This window comes from Bos indicus x Bos taurus, chromosome 11, assembly GCF_003369695.1.
Source record: "Bos indicus x Bos taurus breed Angus x Brahman F1 hybrid chromosome 11, Bos_hybrid_MaternalHap_v2.0, whole genome shotgun sequence".
NCBI lineage: Eukaryota > Metazoa > Chordata > Mammalia > Artiodactyla > Bovidae > Bos > Bos indicus x Bos taurus.
Window position 1 is genome coordinate 46,021,065 of NC_040086.1, and position 24,145 is coordinate 46,045,209.

General features: G+C 45.5%; 1 protein-coding gene across 1 annotated transcript; it reads left to right on the forward strand.

Annotated features, from left to right (window-relative positions):
* Nucleotides 1-8,566: 8,566 nt before the first annotated feature.
* On the forward strand, nt 8,567-23,235 carry SLC20A1 (solute carrier family 20 member 1). The gene is made up of 11 exons (XM_027555456.1): nt 8,567-8,954; nt 9,445-10,060; nt 10,240-10,380; nt 10,571-10,656; nt 14,679-14,775; nt 17,294-17,413; nt 19,101-19,370; nt 19,490-20,048; nt 20,605-20,790; nt 21,162-21,246; nt 22,274-23,235. The coding sequence occupies exons 2-11, from the start codon at nt 9,715-9,717 to the stop codon at nt 22,427-22,429; spliced, it is 2,046 nt and encodes a 681-aa protein (XP_027411257.1). The 5' UTR covers nt 8,567-8,954; nt 9,445-9,714; the 3' UTR covers nt 22,430-23,235.
* The last annotated feature ends 910 nt before the right edge of the window (nt 23,236-24,145 follow it).

The window sequence follows — 24,145 nt, forward strand, 5'->3', positions numbered from 1 at the left end:
TCTTCTCTTGTGTTGTTGGAAGAGAGTGTTTGCTATGACCAGTGTGTTCTCTTTGCAAAACTCTATTAGCCTTTGCCCTGCTTCATTCTGTACTCCAAGGCCAAATTTGCCTGTTACTCCAGGTGTTTCTTGACTTCCTACTTTTGCATTCCAGTCCCCTATAATGAAAAGGACATCTTTTTTGGGTGTTAGTTCTAAAAGGTCTTGTAGGTCTTCATAGAACTGTTCAACTTCAGCTTCTTCATACACATATTCAAAGTTTTCATAAATCATTGTCAGAGGCATTATCCAAAGTCACAGCAGAAAAGTTCAACTCCCTGCAGATGGTGGGGATGGAATAAATGAAATGGACAGTCCTGAAATGAATATATTTGGGGGAGGGGTAACAGTAGGTTGCCTCCAGAAATAAAGTCACTTATATAAAACTGCGAAGCATCTGTGCATAATGGATGAGACCACCAAGTCCAGAAGCATTTCATCCTAACAGATGGTGTATAGAAAACTGGGGGACACCCAAATCCAATTAGTATCCAAGCGTATTTCGTGCTCGCTTAATGCCAGGTACACGCCAAGCACTTTATTTATTTAATCCTCTGTGTGTGTGTTTAGTTGCTAAATCGTGTCTGAATTTTTTGTGACTCCATGGACTGCAGTCTGCCATGGGATTCTCCAGGCAAGTACTGGAGTAGGTTGTAATTTCCTTCTCCAGGGGATCTTCCTGACCAAGGGATCGAGCCTGTGTCTTCTGCATTGGCAGGTAGATTCTTTACCACTGAGCCAGAATGGAAGCTCATTTAATCCTGAGAACAACTCTATTATCTCCACTGTACAGAAAAGAAATGTGAGGCAGCTAGAAGTAAGGGAATTTGCCGAAGCTCACAGCATGAGAATGATACAGTGGGATGCTCATTCCATATAGTCTGACCCCAGAGGCTATGAAGTCCTCCTTAGCTAAAATGGTCTGAGTGCTTGCTGAGGAAAATCAGGCTTAAGAAACAGTGGTGGCTTTTCAACATCTGACTGAAGAAGAAGGTACTACCATATTGTTTTCTAAACTTTACAGATAACAAGTCATTATTCTTCTGTAACTGCTTCTTAAAATGTAACATGCCTATGAGTCCCACAGGGACCTTGTTAAAATGCAGATTCTACATAGAGAACAGATTTGTGGTTGCCAAGGGGGGGTGTGGGTGAGGGAAGGAATGGAAGTTTGGAATTAACAGATGCAAACTATTATATATAGAATAGATAAACAATAAGGTTCTACTATATAGCACAGGGAACTATATTCAATAACCTGTGGTAAACCATAATAGAAAATAATATGAAATACACAAACACACACATATATAACTGAATCACTTTGCTGTATAGCAGAAATCAACACATTGTAATTCAACTGTGCTTTAATAAATTTTTTTTTAATATTTATTTGGCTGCACCAGGTCTTAGTTGTGGCATGTGGATCTTTTTCCCTGGTCAGGGATTGAACCCAAGCCCCCTGAATTGGGAGCGTGACGTCTGGATGACTAGACCACCAGGGAATAAAATTTTAAAAAAAATGCAGATTCTGATTCTATAGGTCTGGGCGGGTCTGACATTCTGCCATCTCCCTTGTTACTGGTCTGAGGACCACATTTTAAGGAGCAAGGCTCTAGCCAGAGGCCAAGAGAAATGGATTTCCCCGTTGAAAAATGAACAGACTGTACTCTGTTAGAACTTCAGTCTCCTGTGAAGCCATTCCCAACAGCTGAAGCCCCTCGGAGCCCCCAAACACAGGCCCAGGCTCTTGGTTGCTCTTCCAACAGACAGCTTTTTCTCTCCAGCTTCACCCATGGAGCCCTGGGAGTCGGGGGTGCTCCTCCTGGAGCAGTTTTTCTTGCTGATTGGATCAGGTGAGTGAGGGTCCCTGAATCGGTTTGGGGGGCGCCCATGGAGAGCAGGGGACAGCCTCCTGTGCTCTGTAAATGTTTGCTTTCGAGCAGAATGATGAATAAGAGTGACCTGGATGATGAACTGTGTGGTCAGTACAGCTGCTGAGGTGGGTGGAAGGTTGACTTTGACTGTCGTGTTCAGGGCCAGTCCTCAGTGTAAAATTCTGGGTGTGAGAAGCAGTTTGTGTTTTGTGAGGGCAAAGGCTCTGGTCAGTCTTGTTGCTCTGCCAGACCCTCGCTAGACTGTTTGTTGCCTGAGTGAAACGATGAAAAGCTGGGGAAATAACGGAGCAACTGAGACCATTACTAGCTACCCGGTCTGTGGCACGGCACTGCCCTGTGGATGACTCACATCCTGCTGCCCACTCACTCTCTCAGACTGAAGCCACATCTCTCTGGCAGCGGTGGCGAGGGTCTGATCCCTTTCCCCTTCTGCCATGAGAGCATCATAACACACAGTTCCTGAGTTTCCAGCAAGTTGCCTTTCTTCTCTGCTTTCCTGGCAAGAGCTGAGAAAGTTCGGTCTTGGGGAAAACAGAGTCCTGGTTGAGGTCTCCGGACAGGCCTTACTGAAGAAGTGTGCAGGCATACCTGGCTGTCCAGAAGCTTGTTTCGGGGCCATTTCAAGCTTTAAGAACTGTGTTTTTCTGCCCTCTCTGTCTGGGTTGTACGCCGCATCTTGCCCAAGATGCAAAGATCTTCCCTTTCAAAACCAAAGGGAAGAGACTAGGAGTGGGAGCAGTCAGGAAGGAGACATATAAAAATCTAGAGTGGGTGGACCGGTCCCCCACCCCTTGTGTTGGCAGAGGAACAGACTGACCTGTTTTCCCAACATGACCAAAATCCAGCTCTTTATTGCTGTGAGTTGCTGGTTTGAGGCCATTCTCAACCAATGAGTCTCCACATCAGAGCCTGGCTGTGCGGGTGCTTGAAAGCACTCGTCCCCTACCTCCCCTCTCTGTCTGGAACTTTCCCTGGACCTTGTCAGGGCAGAGCCGAGGATACTGGGTGGTCAGTGCTGTTGGATGGGGAATGAGGAAATGTTTGAAGACAGAAGCTAGCCACACACAGAGCAGGTGGGAGAATAGTGGTGAGGATGGTGATGTGTGGTCTGTTCTTGAATTGTTGTTTTGAACCTATTTCTGGAAGAAGTGACTAGGGCCACAGCAGTGAAAGCCTGGAATCCTAACAGCTAGGCCACCAGGGAATTGCCTGGTTTTCTTTCTTGAGAAGTCTGACGAGAACAGGGTTTTCAGTAACTCTAAGATAAGGTCAGGCCACTGTATCGACTTTATTTATGGGAAGAACATGTGCTCTGATTTCCTGCCTCTTCTTACTCTGGGGAAAGGGCGGGGGCAATCTTTTTTCAAAATTTATTTTTAAATTTATTTTTTAATTGGAGTATAATTACTTTACAATGTTGTGTTGGTTTCAGCTGTACAACAGTGTGACTCAGCTATAAGTATACATATATCCCCTCTCTCTTGAGGCTCCCTCCCACCACCCCCATCCCACCCCTTTAGGTCATCACAGAGCATGGAGCTGAGCTCCCTGTGCTATACAGCAGCTTCCTACTAAAGGGGAGCAATCTTGAAGTCAGGTCTCCTAAAACTGCCTTCTTCTCTTCTAACAGGGTTGGAAGAGGCTTAAAATACAGGCTGTAAAAGCAACAGAGTTAATGAAAATAAAGAGGAAAGAAAGGGGAAGTAGATACATTAACTTAAGTGCAAAGAAGAGTCACCACATCAGGGCATCCTATTTGCCTCTGCACTTACTGACAGCCAGGGAAAACGCACTTAGACTCCAAGTTTGTGGAGTTCTTCTGGTTTAACTGTTGCTTCATTCTCTGTGCCTCAGATTCTTTGTAAAATAAGGTAAAAGGGGACTTCCCTGTTGGTCCAGTGCCTAAGACTCTGTCCTCCCAGTGCAGGGGGCCCAGGATTCGATCCCTGGTCAGGGAACTAGATCCCACATGCTGCAACTAAGAGGTTCTAATGCCACAACCAAGATCTGATGCAGTCAAATAAATAAATAAAAATAAATATTACCAAAAGAAGCATAAGAGTGATCAAGATGGTGGAGTAGTAGGAGGTGAAGATTGCTCTCTCAAAAATGAAATGTTAAAAAAAGAGAGAAATTAAGGTAAAAGTACATCAAGAGAGGTTTACTGGAGCGTCATGTGAGATAATACATGCAGAGCTCTTGATAGGATGCCTGGCTTTGAGTAAACAGGGTAAGTACTACAACTTCACTCATCTGTGACTACAGCCAAGCCGAGGCGGGTGGTGGGTAGGGAGGGGGTGGTTTTCCTTTACCCTAAGGCTCCCACCTTCTCTTTTCTGGATATCTCCACCCCACCCCCCACCCCCCGGCACATGCCCCCTCCAAGTCCTAATGAATGGAATCAATGGTCTCTGAAACTGCCTTGGACTGGGGCCTGGCTCCACAGTGCTCCCATCCTCCACTGCAGTTCCCCCCTCCTCTGATCAGATCATTTCCTAGATGCTTCCTTCCTGCTCCGTGAATGGTGACCTCAGACTGCAAGTCTCTCTGAGCTCAGAGAGTACACAAGGGGCCTTGCCTCTTCCTTTTGTCTGTCCCTCTGCACATCTGGTGGGGCTGGTGAGTCAGATTTCCTAGCTCTCAACAGTTCAACTCCACTCATGTGGAGTCACTGAGAGAGGGAATCATCTCCAAGAAAACTAACCCACAGTGCCCAGGCTGGTATTCAGTGGCACTCGGCAGGCTGCCTTATGCAATTCTTTTGGAAGTGAGGGTGGGTGACGGATCCTTAAGCTCCTGGGCTCTGTGGCAGAGATTCACCAAAGATCCTGGGGGTGGTCAGAGTCTGGGCCAGGCCTAGGCTTCTTATTCCTAAGCCAGCAAGCCCATTCATGTGCCCTGAGCCACATATCATACCCCATCTTGCTGTCCCCAGGTTCCTGGCAGTGGGCCCCAGTTTCTCATGGGTCCCATTCTTTTTTTTTTTTTCACCTTTAAGTTCTTTTATTCTCTTAAAAAAATTATTTATTTTTAATTGGAAGATAGTGAAAGTGTTAGTCCATCAGTCATGTTCAACTCTTTGCAACCGTATGGACTGTAGCCCATCACGCTCCTATCCATGGAATTCTCCAGGCAGGAATACTGGAGTGGGTTGCCATGCCCTCCTCTGGGGATCTTCTGGACCCAGGGATTGAACCCGTATCTCCTACATTGCAGGCTAATTCTTTACCATCTGAGCCACTAGGGAAGCCCAATCTGAGGATAACCGCTCCACAATATTGTGCTGGTTTCGGCTATATATCAACAGAAATCAATCATAGGTATACATGTCTCCTTCCTCTTGAAGCTCCCTCCCACCTTCCACTCCATCTCACCCTCTAGGTTGTCATACAGCACTCGGTTTATGCCCCTGTGTCATACAGCAAATTCCCACTGGCTATCTATTTTAAAGATGGTAATGTGTATGTTTCCATGCTACTCTCTCAATTCATCCCACCCTCTCCTTCCCCTACTGTGTCCACAAGACTGTTTCCTTCCACCCCCATTCTTTATCAGCAGTGGGAGAAGTCTGAAAGAGCTTGGCTTGGATGGCAGCTCTGACATGTGACACCCACATCTCTTTAAATATGAGCTCTGCACAGTAGGCCTTCAGGTAGTTGTTGAATTTTTCAAATATTTACTTTTATTTATTTATTTGGTTGTTCCAGGTCTTAGTTTTGGCACTCAGGATTTTCTAGTTGTGGCGTGTGGGATCTAGTTTCCTGACCATGGATTGAACCCAGGCCCCCTGCCTTGGGAGTGCGGAGACTTAGCTACTGGACCATCAGGGAAGTCCCTATTTGTTATATTAAGAGTTTGGAGATTGAACCAGCCATGGATTAGACATCCTTTCTAAGGACTTTACATACGTTGATTGAGTCTTCACAACAACCCTGCTGCTGCCGCTGCTGCTGCTGCTGCTAAGTCGCTTCAGTCGTGTCGGACTCCGTGCGACCCCATAGACGGCAGCCCACCAGGCTCCCCTGTCCCTGGGATTCTCCAGGCAAGAACACTGGAGTGGGTTGCCATTTCCTTCTCCAATGCCATGAAAGTGAAAAGTGAAAGTGAAGTCACTCAGTTGTGTCCGATTTTTCCGACCCCATGGACTGCACCCTACCAGGCTCCTCCATCCATGGGATTTTCCAAGCAAGAGTACTGGAGTGGGGTGCCATTGCCTTTTCCGCAAAACAACCCTATGAAGTAGCAACTCTCAACCTCTCCACTGTTCGACCCTATGGACCATAGCCCTCTGTCCATGGGATTCTTCAGGCAACAATACTGGAGTGAGTTGCCATGCTCTCCTCCAGACATCTTCCCAAATCAGGGACTGAACCCACATCTCTTATGTCTCCTGTATTAGCAGGCAGTTTCTTTACCACTAGCGCCACCTGGAAGCCCTAAACAGATAAGGAAACAGAGATAGAGAAGGTACTTGTCCCTGGTCAAGCGACTAGTGAGTAGCAGAGCAGGTAGTTCGGGTTAACTGTCTACACATTTAACCACTAGACCAAATGGCCTTGCTAGGGTTCAAGAGAGCATGTCCAACACCTTGATTCTAACAGAAACATGATCCTTGGGATCTCTGCCCTCTTTCCTGTGTTCAGCCATAAGGTCAGAACCAGTGCCATTTGTTTGTGAACTGGTGATGCTCAAACCTCCTCTATTTTTCCATTTCAAGGCCCTGAAACTTCTTTCCACAGAACTCTACCTCTCCTCCCCATGAGAGGATGAGGCATTCAAGCCAAGAGAAGTCCAAGTCTCTAAGGGCCACACCCTACTGATCCTCTCCCCAGATGAGATGGCCAGGACCCACCCCAACCCTCACCTCTCCTGACAGCCCCATCGGCAGAGGCGCTATGAGTGCAGTCCTGAGGAGGAAGGGTATAGCCCTTCTACAGCCTGAAGATACTCACAGAATTCACATGCATTGCAAGGGGAATTGCGTGAATCTTTGCCCCAGCACTCTCCTCAAATCTCACCAAGGGGCTTGGCCTGTGCTCTCAGCTTGCTGCATATTCACCATGGCTGCCCCGCTGCCTTCAATAGAGGTTGTCCAGCAAGTGTTTGCCAACTTAAAGGGCTAGTACCACAGACTGGCAAAAGTATGTCCATGGGCAGAATGAAAAAACAAACAAACACATACCAGGGAAAGTTCTAAGTAATTGCCTTAATAACTTGCTTTGGAAATTATTGTTTTAAAATGGCAGAACACTAAAGACCTGTAACATGTCAGTCCTTTACTTTTTTCATAACCTTGCAACGAAGTAAAAGCGGAGGGAGGTGCACAATTTAAGGTGCCAGAATTACATCAGATTTGCACTCCAGGGTCAGTGCTCCTGGACATTGCCCACTTCCTTTTTTTGGCCACGACCTTGGGACTCAGAACTTTGTAAGTTACTCATATAACTCTACCAGATTTTCTAGGTAGGTCAGAGGAAACTCAGGTGGAGTTTTATGCCTCCATAGATGAGCCAGACTTAGCAATGATTTACAATGTCTTTGTTCCTGCTATTCAGTGCCCAGCTGCTAGAGATGGCTAAAGGCCGGGAGGGCTCCAGAACATTCTAAGCCTGGTAAATATTTCTGTTGGGAATTCTTTAATCTCACTCCAAATCCTGACAAGAGACCACGGCCTTAATCTCCCCCAGCATGAGTGGATAGTCTTGATCTTAGGCCAAATAATGAAATGCCCCCAAATGTGCAAGGCAAATCTTATTAATGTCACTACAACATATATGCCATGTAGGGGCACCAAAAATCAATTTACCTAAAAATAGGAAAGTTTCCGGTGGTCCGAAGAGAACACCTCAGACACCCTTTTCCACAACAGAAAACAGGAATATTCACGGAAACCACAAAACGGAAATTAGCATTCACGGAACACCTACTGAGTTCTAGTTCCATTCACACTCGTTAACTCGTTTAATTCCCGCCACTAGGTAGGTATAATTGTTAACAATATACATTCCCGATTACGCAAGAGATCTGAAAGTCGCTCAAGGTGACACACTGCAACAAGCAAGAATCAGGATTTGAATCCGGAGGAGTCCTTCCCCAGGCACCTCAGCCCCGGCGCAGAAAACGGTCTGCCGCGGGGAAATTAATGACCCACAGCCACCCTGTGGCTCTGCGCCATAACTGGGCGACAACCTGGTTCTCGTGACTCCGCAGCAGTACTGTTTTCACCCAAGTGCATGACTGCGGGAGTAAAGCGACCACGTGACCCCCTCCCTCCCCGGGCGAGGGACAGTGCCTGTCTGGCCAAGGGCAAGTCACAGGTGCGACCACGTGCCGGGACCGGATCCGGAGCCCCAGGGCGCGAGCTCCCCTGCAGCGTCACCAGGTGTGGCCTCCCGATGCAGCAGGTCACAAGGGCGCTGAAGTGTGGCTCGAGGCTTGGACAGCTCCGTAATACTGCGACTGCGAGGGAGGAACTATGACCTTGGTCGTAGCCTCTATAACCCCCGCTTGACGACCTCCAGCGACCGGGTGAGGGTCCCCAGAGGCCTCCGCCGCTGACTCCAGGCGGTGGTGCCAAGACGCAGAGGCAAGGCCGCAGGGAAGGGGCTGGCCCTCCCCACGTGGACAAGCTCCCCTCTGGGGGCGTGACCACAGTGCGGCGCGGGCCAATGAGCGCCGCTGTCTGGCTCATCCGGCCGGGCTGGCGGGGACTGCGTCATCCCGGGGGTGGGACTCCCGGCCGGCGCGAGGCGCGGCGGGTCACGCGGGGCGCGGCGCCGGCTATAAGTAGGGGCCGGCGGCGTGCGCTGCCAGAGTGATGGCTGCCGGCGCGCGCTGCGTGCTTTCTCTTCGCTGCTGAGGCGTCAGCGGCCGCTTCCAGGGTCAGTCGTCAGCCCAACGGAGCCATCCCCAGAGCCTCCGCCCCAGGTCGTTTGGTCTTCGATAAAAGGTGCGTGCGTCCGTGGTTCTAGCCCGTCGCCTGGACCTCGCCTCCCGTTCAGCTCCTCGTTTTCTTTGGTGAGTGGAGGCGCCACCTTGGAAAGGCTCTTTCTTCTCCCCGGGGCCCAGTGTGGGCGCTGCGGCGCTGGGGATGGCCGGCTGGGCCGGGGCTGGCGGCTCAGTGGGGTTTTGCTTTCGTCGCTGCCCGCCTCCCTACCCCACCCCGCCCGCCCGCCCGTCCGTCCGTCCGTTCGTTCTTTCGCCCGCCCGCGGGCCTTTTTGGCGGTCCGCTGGTGGCGCGCGCGCGGGAACGGCCCTTTTCCGGTTTTCGCGTGGAGGGCGCGCGGGGGCCGGCTGCTCGGGGGCCGGGCCGGGCCGGGCTGGCGCGCGCGGGCGGAGGTGGTCCCCGGCGCCACGTGCCCGGCGCTTTCTCTCCGGGTCGGGGGACAGCGGATCGCGGATGGCGGGCCCGGCCGGGGCCCCCCAGTCCCAGTGGGTCGGCGCGGAGTGCGGGACCGGCCTCCAAGGGCGCACGGCTATTGTTATTCCTCTCCCTTCTTCCTTCCAGGATGAACTTGCGTCCTTTCTCTTCTCCGCCATGGAATTCTGCTCCGTGTTCCTAGCCCTCCAGAGCCAAAGAAACCCCAGACAACAGATGCCCATACGCAGTGTATAGCAGTAACTCCCCAGCTCGGTTTCTGTGCCGTAGTTTACAGTATTTAATTTTATATAATATATATTATTTATTATAGCATTTTTGATACCTCATATTCTGTTTACACATCTTGAACACCGCTCAGTAATTCTCTGATTCATTCAAGAACCACTACTCTAGAGAATGGCAACGACCGTGACACCGCTCATTACCACTGCTATTGCTGCTACTGCCGCTTCTGGTCCGTTGGTGGATTACCTATGGATGCTCATCCTGGGTTTTATTATTGCATTCGTCCTGGCATTCTCCGTGGGAGCCAATGATGTAGCAAATTCGTTTGGTACAGCCGTGGGATCAGGTGTAGTGACCCTCAAGCAAGCCTGCATCTTAGCTAGTATCTTTGAGACGGTGGGCTCTGTCCTCCTGGGGGCCAAAGTGAGCGAGACGATCAGGAAGGGCTTAATTGACGTGGAGATGTACAACTCGACCCAAAAGCTGTTGATGGCCGGCTCCGTCAGTGCGATGTTTGGTGAGTTCACCACCACCGCCGCCCCCGCCCGGATTGTCCTCTTGGTGGGTTAGTGAATTCCCGTTAGGGGTAGTTCCGTTCTTGTGTTCTGAAGCTTTTCAGATGGTTACCTTCAGTAATATGCGCTGCGTACATTACTGGAATTCTGCCTGTGTCTAAATGAAACGACGTGTTTTCAGGTTCTGCGGTGTGGCAACTAGTGGCTTCGTTCTTGAAGCTGCCCATTTCTGGAACCCATTGTATCGTCGGTGCAACCATTGGTTTCTCCTTGGTGGCAAAGGGGCAGGAAGGTGTCAAGTGGTCTGAACTGATAAAAATTGGTACGTTTCATTCTAAATGTCCTTTTATTGTCCTGTTACCACAAGGAGGAGGCGTTGTGTGTGGGAGTAAGTAGATGGTGTCAAGTTGGAGGGATGGATTAAAGTTTTGAAAAGGGAGGACTGAGAGGGAGGAGCGTTTGGGTTCCTGATTTTCATTAGTTAATGTTTCTTTTAATGTGTTCTATTCCAGTGTTGTCTTGGTTCGTCTCTCCTCTGCTTTCTGGTATTATGTCTGGGATTTTATTCTTCCTGGTTCGTGCATTCATCCTCCGTAAGGTAATCTTTCTCCCCCCACCTCCACCCCTCACATGACCTGGAGTAGGTCACATTCAGTGGTATTCAAACCGATAGCATTTTTACAAGTGTGATGGGTGTGTAGGAGTGTGACCTTGGAGAGTTAGAAACATTGTTTTGTACCTAACTTCTTGGAAAGAAGAAAGTTTTCAATACCCAAGAAGGCATTTGGAAAGGAGAAATTAAATGAACACTTAGGGGTGCCAAGAAATGGAAGAGATTGAAAGCAGAAAAAATTAATGTGTTTGGCATGGCTTTGTTTAGCTGTATGCAGGTTAAAACCACCATCATATGCAGACCCACCTTTTTTTTTATTGGAGGATAATTGCTTTACAATGTCATTGGTTTCAGCAGTACAACAACTTGAATCAGCCATAAGTGTTACTTACATCTCCTCCTTAGGCCTGGATCACACCTCCCCACCCCCAGGTCATCACAAAGCACTGGCCTAGGGCCATACAGCAGCATCCCACTAGCTATTTTACACATGGTAGTTTATATATGGCAATGCTACTTTATCAATTCGTCCCACCTTCCCCTTCTCCCCCCGCTGTGTCCACAAGTCCATCTGCTTCTCTATCTCGGGCCAGTTTGAATTGTAAGCATGAGTGCCCCGGATGGCTTTTTCTTACCTGCCAGTTAAAATGGAGTAGTTTGGGTCCTTAACCTAATTACCTGTGTAGTGTTGATTATTGAAACCAGTTTATGAACTTCATGGTGGGGACTCCTACCTCTCACAGTGACTTGACTTTAATATCTCAGAATAGGTAAAAAGGAACCAGTAAAGGTAAAAATCACAAAAGTCTGTTTAGTTTTTCTTGGCAGAAAAATTCCAGATAGCCATTTAATTTCCTGTCCCTTTGAAATCCCTTTTGAGGGACCCTATAGCATTTCTTTTATCATGAAGTCTGATGCTGGCTCCAAAATAAATGTAGACAACAAGGGATGTTGTTGGACTGAGTTACAGTAAAAATAAATGCATTTTTTTCTCAGTAAACAAAGTTGTCCTTTTCCTGAGGTAAATGACTCTTTAACAGTCCATTGTAAATGCTTAAACTCTTCTAAACTGAAGAAATCTGAGTGAAGGGAGACAGGTAGCTTAATCTCAAGTGGTAAGAATGTACTGAGCCATTTGTTTGGTCTAGTTGTAAGCTGCTCTTGGGAGGATTTGTACTTTCTATAGAAATTGCCTGGTGGCGCAGATGGTAAAGCGTCTGTCTACAATGCAGGAGACCTGGGTTTGATCCCTGGGTCGGGAAGTTCCCTGGAGAAGGAAAAGGCAACCCACTCCAGTACTCTTGCCTAGAAAATCCCATGGACGGAGGAGCCTGGTCCTCATGGGGTCGCAAAGACACGACTGAGTGACTTCACTTTCACTTTCATAGAAATTCTGTGACGGGTATAAAGTGACTCAGATTGTTTACCATGGCCTGAGTCTGGCAAAAGATAGCAATGTAATACTTTGAAAACTTAATCTCTATCGCTTAGTATAATTTGAGAGTAAAAATTGTCTCATCGAGGAAGAAGAGGGGTCTTTCAATATTCCTCCATTCTATCAGAAATCATGTTAAATCTATCTAGGGCATCTTTTCAGACATGTCCAGGGTATAAAAAAAGAACTGATTGCAAATGAGTTAGGAAGACACCCTCCTTTCCCATCCCATGTAGCGAGGTGATGAGATGTTTACTTCGAGGTAAAGTTTTTGGTGTGTTTAGATGAGACAGATGTTGGTAAACATTCTTATAAAACAGCCCTGGTTACCTCGGGGGAGGTTGAGTGGAGTTCTGATGTAACAGAAGGGAGGAAGAGAAGCCCCTACATAATGTCTGGAACCCTCATGGATTTTGATGTGGGTGTGGAACAGAGGGAGTCTTAAGTTCCTTGGAGAATTTCTTAAAACCACAGATTATTCTTAGAAGAAAAAGGTATATACAGCTCAGGTTCATAACCTTACTACCCTTAGGGTGGGACCCACATCATTGAGTGGCTCAGGGATGCTTAGGTTTTATTGGCTCTTTTTATTTTGTCGGGTCCCTTATCTTTAGCATTCTTTGAGACTGCAGATTGGGGAGCTGATGTTCAGGTGGTTTTCATTTAGGGCCCATCATCTCTGCTTATTGGGAATGGCACCTCTGCTTTCTGGTTCCTTAATCTTAAGCCATTAACTCAGTCTTCCCATGTATTATTGATGAGTCTTTTCCCTGTCTCTACAAGATTTTCCATTGAATCTAAGATAGCATTAAACCTTTAGGCCGACAACATCTTTGAGGTTTAGCCTTGCCACGTGTTAAGATCTGTGCTCTTTTTTTCCTTAGAATTTATTTTTGGCTGCACTGGGTCTTTGTTGCTGTGCGTGGACCTCTCATTGGGGGTGACTTCTTGCAGAGCACAGGGTCTAGGCACCCCGGCTTCGGTAGTTGTTGCTCCCAGGCTCTAGAGCACAGACTTAGTAGTTGTAGTACACATACTTATTGCTCCTAGGCCTGTGGGATCTTCTAGGAACCAGGGATTGAACCCGTGTCCCTTATATTGACAGCTGGATTCTTAACCAACTGCGCCACCAGGGATTCCCTGATGGCTCAGCGAGTAAAGAATCTGCCTGTAGTGCAGGAGATGCGGGTTCAGTCCCTGGGTTGGGAAGATCCACTGGAGGAGGAAATGGCAACTCACTCGGGTATTCTTGCCTGGAAAATCCAATGGACAGAGGAGCCTGGCAGGTTACAGTCCATGGGTTTGCAAAAAGTTGGACTTAGAGATGCCACCAGGGAAGCCCTGTGCTCTTGTTTTTAACTCCTGTTTCCAGTCACACTGGCCTCCTTGCTGTTCCTCGAGACAATTCAAGCATTTGCCTCAGGGTCTCTGTATTTGCTGATGTCTCTGGGACATTCTGCCTTCCAAATAGCTTCTTCTCTAGCTGCTGTTTCTCCACCTGGGTGTGTACCTGGCTACATGGCTTTATGCTTGTTGATGTAACACATCTGTGTCTTGGCTCCCTCTCCTCCCTAAATTAAAGTGTGCCATTCCTTCCATCACTGCCTCCTTCCCCTTTTTCTTCAGAGCATCATTCTGTATTAGCATGTCAGTGTCAGCTCTGAGAGAACAGAGACTTTATCTCATTCACTTCCACATTTTCGTGCCCGAAATGGTGCTTGGCACACAGTCTGTTGAATGACGAGATGACCTCGTATACGATTGATTTTTATCTTAGCACTTTGGTAAATCATTAGTTGTGGCTTATTTATCAAATGTCTAGATAAGATGGTTGTCGCTAGTATATTCTACTTGTTTTATATTTGAGAAGTCATTGCAGGTATAAAGTCAGGTAAGAGATGTTGTAATAACTCATAGTCTGTTTCTTGACCTCTCACAAATGTAGAATACATCTTCAGGGGTGTGCTTGGATTTTTATCTGGACATGAGGTACCTTAGAGCCTGGGTCCCCACCCCCCTGTTATGAACTGGGCCACACATCAGGAGGTGAGCAGTTGTGTTCCATGAAACCCATCCCTGGTGCCAAAGAGGTTGGGGACCACTGCCTTAGAGCACTGGGGGTTGAAACTGACCATCCAGGACATCACTAATCATCTGTAATAGGTAGCCTTGTTAATGTGATCAGTTGCTCAGTCCTGTCCAACTCTTTTCGACCCCATGGACTGTAGCCCGCCAGGTTCCTCTGTCTATGGGGTTTCCAGACAAGAGTACTGGAGTGGGTTGCCATTCCCTTCTTCAGGGGATAATAACAGCAACAAGAAAAACCCCAATCAACCCCCCAAACATAAATTCAAACACAAACTTAAATTCAGATAGATGTAGATCAGCCTTGGTAGGGGGACTTCCAGGAGCAGTGTAGGAAAAGACCATTTGTCCTCAGAGACTACCATGGAGAGAGTTACTGGCTGGTACTGTAATTCCTGGAGCTGCCCTTTGATAAGGTTCAGTGGAAATGGGTTGACTTTTTACAGCTTTTAAGGTCTTGATCTTTACAACAATGATAATTTTACAGGCGGATCCAGTTCCTAATGGGTTGCGAGCTTTGCCAGTGTTCTATGCTTGCACGGTTGGAATCAACCTCTTTTCCATCATGTACACTGGAGCGCCATGTAAGTACACATCAGAATATTTAAATGTGAATTTAAAATTGTTTCTAAAACTTGCATTAAATGCCCAATTTACCCCTTTTTGCTTTACAGGGCTGAAATCTACTAGAAGGTGACTGGCCTGCGCCCATTTCAGAAGGCTGCAGGCTAGTGTACGCTGAGTTTAACCTAGATAGTTTTTCAACCAAAGAGACCTGCTCAGATTCTAAATCACTACAGACCTTTACTCTTTAGTCTTCACAGGATCCACCGATAATTTGATCTTATCCCTCCCTCCCTCCTACTTGTGCTAAAAATACCTGGAATTGATGTTAACCTCAACTTCTGACTGCCGAAGAGTCATTAGTTATATGTTGTCTTCGAAATATCAGTCATTTATGACTGGTTTGCTGGATATTCTCATTTTTCTCTCCCGATTGGAGCTGCTTTGTTTTCTCAGTCCTAAATTTACTCCCCTGAATCTGCTTGAATAAGAAGAGTTGGGATGTTTAACACCTGCTCTAAGTGCACTTGGAAGAAGAATTCATGCAGCTAAGAGGAAAAATATTTGTGAGAATATAAAGCTTGAAATGTTACTTTTATGTTGGGACGAAGGCAAAGCACGGATTAAATTAGGATAATACATGTTCAATTTAGCCACTGAAAAAGATGGATAATCTGTAACTTGTCAGACAGGAGAGTATTATGCCTTGATCAGTCAGTTTCACTCTTAGGTTCATTTGGTTGTATGGCCTCTGACTCATTGGGTCAGGCTGTTGTGACTCGTTGGGAGAAACACATTGTGCATTGCTGCCTAGGACAGAGCGTGCTTAGAGTTGGGGGGAGAGGGAAAGATACTGAAATATCTCGAAGCTACTTATCCTCACTCTGTAATGTGTGCTCACAGTTGCAAATACTCTTCTTTAAAAATGCTCATTATGACCCACTAAGTTGATTTCATTTCTGACTAATGGAGTGTAACTTGCTTCATAAATCTCACTGAAGTAATAAGTCACAGACCAAAAATGGAGTGAGTGAAGTGTTTTTTCTTTTTTTAACTTATTAAAATATTTATTTTTAATTTAAGGATAATTGCTTTAGAAAGTTGGTTTGATTTAGTGAAGTATTTTTAACCTTGTTTTTATTCTTGGAATAATCAGGAAAGAAATTGGACAACTTTATGAGACTATTGATCTTATTAGGGGTTACCAGACTCCTTAACAAATGATAGAGAAAGGAAAGCTTGCATTCTGCATTTCCAATCTGCTTTAAATTGGGCTCTTCATGTCAAACTAAAAAAATTCTCCATGAGGCTCTAAGCACTCGTGTTGCATGGTGTAGCAGTGCAGCTTATAGTTCAATGAAATTAGAAACTCAAGTTTTCAATCATTCTTTGAAAAGGGAACATGGATATTTTTGTCTTGTCCTTTGGTGGATCATTTACAAGAAAAACCAGTCTCATTTCCACTTTTTGACTTGGAACATAGGCAAATTTAAATTGTGATAGATTGATTAATTTTCATGTATATTTTAGCTTATGAGACTAACTGCATAATTCAAATTGATAACAATTAAAATGGAAAGATTGTGTCACTACAGAACTTTAGTTTTGAAGGGGCCTCCATTTATATCTGATTCTTAAATGTGAATTACTTTGAGGGAAAATAGTTTCCATTTTTTAAGTAACACCTAATAAGCAAAACAGTCACAAGTACCTAAGATATTCTTGTATAAACCACAGATCATTATAGCATCTTTTTAGGCTTTACCCCTTATCATTAATATAGGCTAGTGGCTTGGAGCCTGTTGGCACTTAAGTGATAACCAGGTGACTAGTTAATAATCTCTGAGCCATGTGAGAAGTAGGCAAGTCTGATTAAGATGTGGCTTGTTAGCGTGATTACTACTATGGGAAAGACAGCCCTTTGAACGTTTCTTATCTTTTGATAGATAATGTCCCAGTTTTCTTAGTTTGATAGTTTCTCAGTATCTTAGTTTGATAAAGCATCCTAAGAGATAATCTTGCTCTAGCTAGTTTACAATGGATGTGATAACTTCCACAGAGAACTGATGATATCAGCATGAGAAAAGTGAAGACTGAGGTACTTGCTTTTTTAATGTTAAAATCCATGTGCCAACATAACACATGAATTGGTGTGTGTGGCCGTTCCAGCTGGAGGCTGGGCAGTGGAATGTTTCCATTTGCTTCATAGCTGGTTGCAGATCCTCAGTGTTAACGATCCTTTACTCTTCAAAGCAAAGAAAGGAAAAAGCCTAGTATGTGAAGGAGCTTGGGAGATGGGTAGTCTAGCAGGTGTTAAAAGTGGGCCAGATGGTCGTGGGTTTCAGATGCTATGGGATTTTCCTCCTAAATTCCTCTAGCCGGGAGCACAGTAAAGCCTGTGAGCCTCAGACTTGGCAGTAGCAGAAAAGGGTGATGGGCTGGCATGGGAACCCCGGAATCCCGAAGAGGAGGGTTTACATGTCATTACAGGGGGGCCATTGCCCTGGGGTTTTCAAGATGCACCGTTTTATCTCCTAGTGCTGGGCTTTGACAAACTTCCTCTGTGGGGTACCATCCTCATCTCGGTGGGCTGTGCAGTTTTCTGTGCCCTTATCGTCTGGTTCTTTGTATGTCCCAGGATGAAGAGAAAAATCGAACGTAAGTAACAAATCATAGCAAAAAAAATTCTAACTCATAATGTGCTTGCCTTTTTTTGTTTGTTTGGCCATCTGTAAAAATCCTCTACTTGGATAGATTGGTAAAGCCAGAAACATTTAAATGGAAATTTGGGGATACAGGTTTATTGTCCAGACGATGTTCTTTAATATGACCTGAGACCTATGTGTGATGAGGCACATTTGGCCTTATTTGGGTATTGTCCCTTTTTTTTTTGTTAAACTGTATCTTGATTACTTGCCAGTGATATGCTAGATAAATACAGAGAAGCTGTAGTCTACATTAATTGAGAGAATGAGGATTCACTGAAAAATAAAAGGTATGAGATAGCTTCACAGGAAACATTTACCAACACGACTACCACGTATAGCTTAAGTCAGGTTCAATGTCTTCAGAGCTAGGCTCATGTATACCTCTGACTTTAGATTTGGTTAATTCTCAGAACTGGAGCACACATGAAGGGCTCCTTTAGACTTAATATACAGAGTATTCCGGTAGAATCAAATATGGAATGTTTTGATTGGTATCAGTCTCTATACCTTGTATTTCTGTGCTCACTGTTTGAGCTCTCTTGAAGTCATTTTTTCTGCCCGTCTCATCTGTGAATGCTGGGGTGGTGATTTCAGTTGTTTCTTGGAAGCATTGGAGAGCCGCATGGACTGCAGTGGCAGCAGCAGGGTGCTGTGTCATACAGCTGGGCTGAGGAGCCTCTGAGAGGCTCTGCGCTCAGTCTGATGGCCTTCAGGACTTTGTGACCTCATTTTTCCCTCAGGCTGGGAGGAGATGAGATACATCTTGCTAAGGTTTTATATCCTGGTCTGTTGCCTGACTGGGATGCCTAAGTGCCCCAGCGGCATTGGTACAGAAGCAGAAAACATTCCCACCTCATCATGGGATCAAGCACAATAAGGCACTTCTCTTTGTTTTATAGAGGCAGAAATTCAAGTCACCTTGAGTTGCCTGCATTGAGCTGAGTCATGTTGCTTGAACTCATGGACTGAAATTGAGGGCCATTCCTTTTTTAAAAGAATATGCAAGGACTTCCCTGGTGGTCCAGTGACTAAGACTCCACACTAGCAAGTGCAGGAGGCTTGAGTTTGATCCCTGGTCAGGGAACTAGATCACCTGCAACTCGGGCCCAATGCAGCCAAATTCATTATTCATTTTAAAAAACATGCACGAAATTCAGGCAGTTTTCAGTTGCCAGTCAGCCCTTTCCCTACTTGAGTTACTTTCTACTACAGAAGGGATCAGCAGGAGGCTCAGTTTTGTGTTTTTTTTTTTAAATTTGACTGCACTGGGTCTTAGTTATGGCACATGTATCAGGTTCCCTGAGCAAGGTTTGAACCCAGGACCCCTGCATTGGAGGCTCAGAGTCTCAGACACTGGACTGCCAGAGTTTACTGTTTGGGCCTTCACTGAATAAAGTTTACAACCCCTGATACTAGGATATTATGCATTTGCATCTCTGGTTCCTTTGTAAATGAGAAATAGGAGATATGACAAATAAAGCAGACAGGAAAATTATCCCGAATTTTCACCTAAGTTTACATGTGGCCTTACTTTGACATGGATTCTTTTTTTTTTTTTTTGGAGGTGGGAAAGGGGAAATGAGCAAGTTAGTTTGGTCACAACCAAAGAATAACATCCTTCTATCCTTATTTTCTAGGAGAAATCAAGTCTAGTCCTTCTGAAAGCCCCTTAATGGAAAAAAAGAATAGCTTGAAAGAAGACCATGAAGAAACAAAGTTGTCACTCAGTGATATCGAAACAAGGAATCCTGTTTCAGAGGTGGGCTCGGCCACCGTGCCCCACAGGGCTGTGGTGGAGGAGAGAACAGTCTCATTCAAACTTGGAGACCTGGAAGAAGCTCCTGAGCGAGAGAGGCTTCCCAGCATAGACCTGAAAGAGGAGACCAGCATCGACGGCTCTGTGAACGGTGCGTGGACTCTCCTTGGGGACAGGCGGGTTTCCCTCTGTTTCCTATACCACTGAGGGGCTCACTGTTTGGATCTGATGCTCTTGGCATTGAGTGTTTGTGCCTTTTGGTCTTGGCAGGTGCTGTGCAGTTGCCAAATGGGAACCTTGTTCAGTTCAGTCAAGCTGTCAGTAACCAGATTAACTCCAGCGGCCATTACCAGTATCACACCGTGCACAAAGACTCTGGCTTGTACAAAGAGCTCCTCCATAAGTTACATCTTGCCAAGGTGGGAGACTGCATGGGAGATTCTGGTGACAAACCCTTGAGGCGCAATAATAGTTACACTTCCTACACCATGGCAATCTGCGGCATGCCTCTGGATTCCTTCCGCGCCAAAGAAGGCGAACAGAAGGGTGAAGAGATGGAGAAGCTGACGTGGCCTAACGCAGACAGCAAGAAGCGAATTCGAATGGACAGCTACACCAGTTACTGCAATGCTGTGTCTGACATTCACTCGGCGTCGGAGGTGGACGTGAGTGTCAAGGCAGAGATGGGTCTGGGCGACAGGAAAGGGAGCACTAGCTCCCTGGAAGAATGGTGCGACCAGGACAAGCCAGAAGTGTCTCTCCTCTTCCAGTTCCTGCAGATCCTCACGGCCTGCTTTGGGTCCTTTGCCCATGGTGGCAATGACGTCAGGTCAGTCAGTCAGGATTCTTGGCGCCGCTCATTCTATTTTTATACTGCATCATCCTTTTAGGCTCGGTTTGTGGGACATTGAATAATGCAGATTGAATGAGATAATAGCAACTGATGTACAAAACAGGAAGAAAAATTTCTTCAGAGAGATTACAAAGAATGCTTGCTTCCATTTCTGTAGGTGATATACATGTCACAGAGAAGCCATTTATCAAGATAGAATCTAGTTCTTTGATAAGAGTTACTGCCCTTAGATTGACGTTGTAGGCTATTAATCCTAGTTCTGTGGTTTGTAAACTGTTCGTGAAATTCAAATTTGCTTCAGATGGGCCTGTAGAAAGACAGGCTACCAAATGTGGGATGTTCCCTCTGAGAACAACTCTCATGGTCTCCTGCTCTTTATGTTGGGGGTGGGGGGGTTCCATTTGTTTCCCTTGAAAGACAGTTTGCTAATGAAAGCTTTGCTTTAGAAAACTTAGCAAAGCATTTAACAGATAGGCTCTTTCCAAGCTGTAGTTTCGCCTGCAAAGTCATCTTTGCTCTCTTTTTCTTCCAGCAATGCCATTGGTCCTCTGGTTGCTTTGTATCTGGTTTATGACACCGGTGATGTTTCCTCAAAAGTAGCAACACCAATATGGCTTCTGCTGTATGGTGGTGTTGGTATCTGTATTGGTCTCTGGGTGTGGGGAAGGAGAGTCATCCAGACCATGGGGAAGGATCTGACACCCATCACGCCCTCTAGGTAAGTTGGTAAAGCAGGTCTCAGGCTAATGCTTTTTGTTCTTAAGATAACATATGCGAAAGATGTGTGAGCTAAGACTTAATGGCTGTATATTTGGCTTTTATCTGTGTTTATGGAGCCAATACTGATGTTTACTAAGTTCTTCAAAGTAGAAGTTCAAGCCTTAATAATGGGCTTACAGAAAACCTTAAAACCTTAAACATTGGAAAACAGAAGAGGAATCTCATGGCCTGATTTAAAGTAGATCTCAGAAGTTTAGAGCAAATTGAAGATGTCATGGGTAGATAGAGCACTGCAGGATTGTACTAACTTTTGCTAACTTACCACAATTTAAATCCCATTCTTGACTAGTGATCTGTTTGTGTCCACAGCGGCTTCAGTATTGAGCTGGCATCTGCCCTCACTGTAGTAATTGCGTCGAATATTGGTCTTCCCATCAGCACCACACATTGTAAAGTAAGTGATAAAGGGTACTGTGTCTTGAATGGTTTTAGTAGATATGTGGAAAGGTGTTTTTTGTTATTTCCTTTGATACTTTGGTTTAGAAAGTTTTACATTGTGGGAGTGTCCAAGAGTTCACAAGTGTAGGACAAATGACTATAAGAATGTAAAGACCCATTTTGCAATTCCTTATGTCTGTTTTATTTAAGCAGATAATATATTTTATATCCCCCAAAATATGAAAGCCCTTTTGAGGTAGCAAGCCTGTGAGGCTTGTTGGTCTGTCGAAAGGCAGTATAAAGCAAGCATGTACTCAGAGCCTCTCAGAATTGAAGCACCCGAGAAACTTACTAAATCCTAAGGTTGCTTGATGACTAAGAACTATAGGATATCTATAGAGAAAGAAAGAAACTGGCTTTCTTAAGGGAATTTAAGTTGGTTCATCATGGAGCCTTTGAGTCATTTTTCTTTGAGCGAGATGTGCAAATGATTTAGTTATTAGGTCTAATAGCAGTCTCCCTCTGGAATCTTTGGGAAACCTAACACTAAGAAAGAATCTGTTACTAAAGCAGTTTTTATTATTAGTGAAAGTATCAGTTGCTCAGTTGTGTCCGACTCTGCAACCCCGTGGACTGTAGCCCATCAGGCTCCTCTGTCCATGGGATTCTCCAGGCAAGACTACTCGAGTGGGTAGCCATTCCCTTCAGGGGATCTTCCCAGCTCAGGGATCAAACCTAGGTGTCCTGCTTTGCAGGCAGGTTCTTTACCATCTGAGTCACCAGGGAAGCCCTGTTATTAATATAGTTCATTAAATTCCAGCAACTCAGAAGGAAAAAGAGAATTTTCTTTTCCTATTCTGTTTTACCCCAGTTAGCACAGATTCAGTGCTTGGATTTTATGCAGCCTTCATCTTGTTCCTAGTACAAACCAGTTCTCATGGATCAGTCTGGTAGTCTGGGGCTCCTCACCTGTATAAGGTCACAAGTCTTAGTACAGTATCCTGGCACGTCAGTAACTAGTTCTTGGTGGTTTCCTCCCACAGGTGGGCTCTGTTGTATCCGTTGGCTGGCTCCGATCCAAAAAGGCTGTTGATTGGCGACTCTTCCGCAACATTTTTATGGCCTGGTTCGTCACAGTCCCCATTTCAGGTGTTATCAGTGCTGCCATCATGGCAGTCTTCAAATACATCATCCTCTGAGAGTGAGGCTGTGTGTGATGGAAATTCAGGTCAATGTTTGGGACCACCTGACACATTTCCTGCTCCTTTGAAGAGTGACTGCAGTGTTACCGAAGACTGACAAAAGAATCTCTTTCAAGATTGGGAGCTGTGGGAGGGAAGCTCTACTTGTGCTCTAACTGCTTTCGTGCTAAATATGACTTGTCTCAAAACTAGCTATGTAAAATAGCCAGGTTTCCACTGATTCCTCTTGAGGTCCCTTTTCCCTCTGGGCTGTGAATTCCTGTATATATTTCTCTACTTTTTTGTATCAGGCTTCTGTTCCATTATGTTTTAATGTTGTCTCTGAAGATAACGTGATTTCTTTTTTTTTTTTTTTAAACAACCATCCAGAGCCATTTGACAGAGTGTGCTCTGCTTTGTTGGTTTCACCAGCTTCTGCCCTAACATGCACAGGGACTTAACAAGAAACACCATAACCCAAGCTTCCCTAGTAGTCTTAGAGAAATAGTCACTTGTACCCTGCCCACCAGTTGGCAGTGGTGGGTTCTCTTGGCATCTGTGGGAACTTCTAATAGGGTCTTTGGACATGGTGAAAATTTAGGTTAGTAGTTCCTTCTTTGCAAGCAGTTCATTGACTGTTCTTGCTAAGAAGAAGTAGGAAGAAAAATCCTTCTGGCAGTCTTGGGTATTTCTTTTAAGATTTCTGACAGTGCAGGATGGATGAATGCTGTGGAATATGAACTTCGGGCAAGTTAAAATGGGCCAGCCTTCCATGTTCATCTGTCTACCTCTTAATAAATAAAAAGCCTACCGTTTTTAGAAAACTTGTCTTGCTGGTTTTGTTCATACACATCTGTTCCCAGATCAGTTAGCCTCGTGCATTCTTAGGAGAAGGTGATATCTTAGCAGGTGAGAACTGCCCCTAGCAGCAGGTTCCCCACTCCTCCCTGAAACATTTCTTAAGATCCCAGAATATATGTAACATTACTCCATGGGGGCTGTTCTAACAGACTAGCTTTTTTTTTTTTTAATACTAGCGCATCTTGGACATATCATTAGCACGATGGATTATCTTGTTTTATCAGATCCTTATTTAGATTGTTTGTAGCATCGCTGTTAGGAAGAAGGCTAAAGTGAGGGTTGTGTGTAGCTCAGCTTCATTAAAAAATTCTCTGTTGGGAGTTCTCTGGTGGTTCAGGGAAGCACACATGCTTCCGGTGTGATGGGTGGCGGAGGGGGGGGGGAGGAGGGTGTGTGCATAGACGTGACCCCTGGCGGTGGAAGTAAGATCCCACGTGCTGTTGCAATGTGGCCAAACGAAAAACCCTTAAACTCCCAGTGTTGGGATTTTTCAGTCTTGACACATTATCTCTCTTATGCTTGATCAATACATGGCTTAAAAAAGTCAACAAAACTAGGTTGGTGTGTCCTTTTCTCAGAGTTTTAGATGTTTTTTGGGAAGCCAGATAGTAACAAGAATACAGCTATGCCTACCTGGCCTGTGCCTGAGAAGTTAGATCAGTGGTTAAATACTTACCATGGAGTCACTTAGTAAATGCTCAACCACTGCATGTCAGGCCCTGCACTAGCTTTTTATATACATTCCATTCTCAAGACCTCTTGCAGTAGGTTTTATAATTGCTTTACAGGTCATGGAACTGGTCTAGAGAACTTCTGTATTTGTACCAGTGTTAACAGAATGGAGAGTCCCAGGCCAACTGAAAAGTACCCATG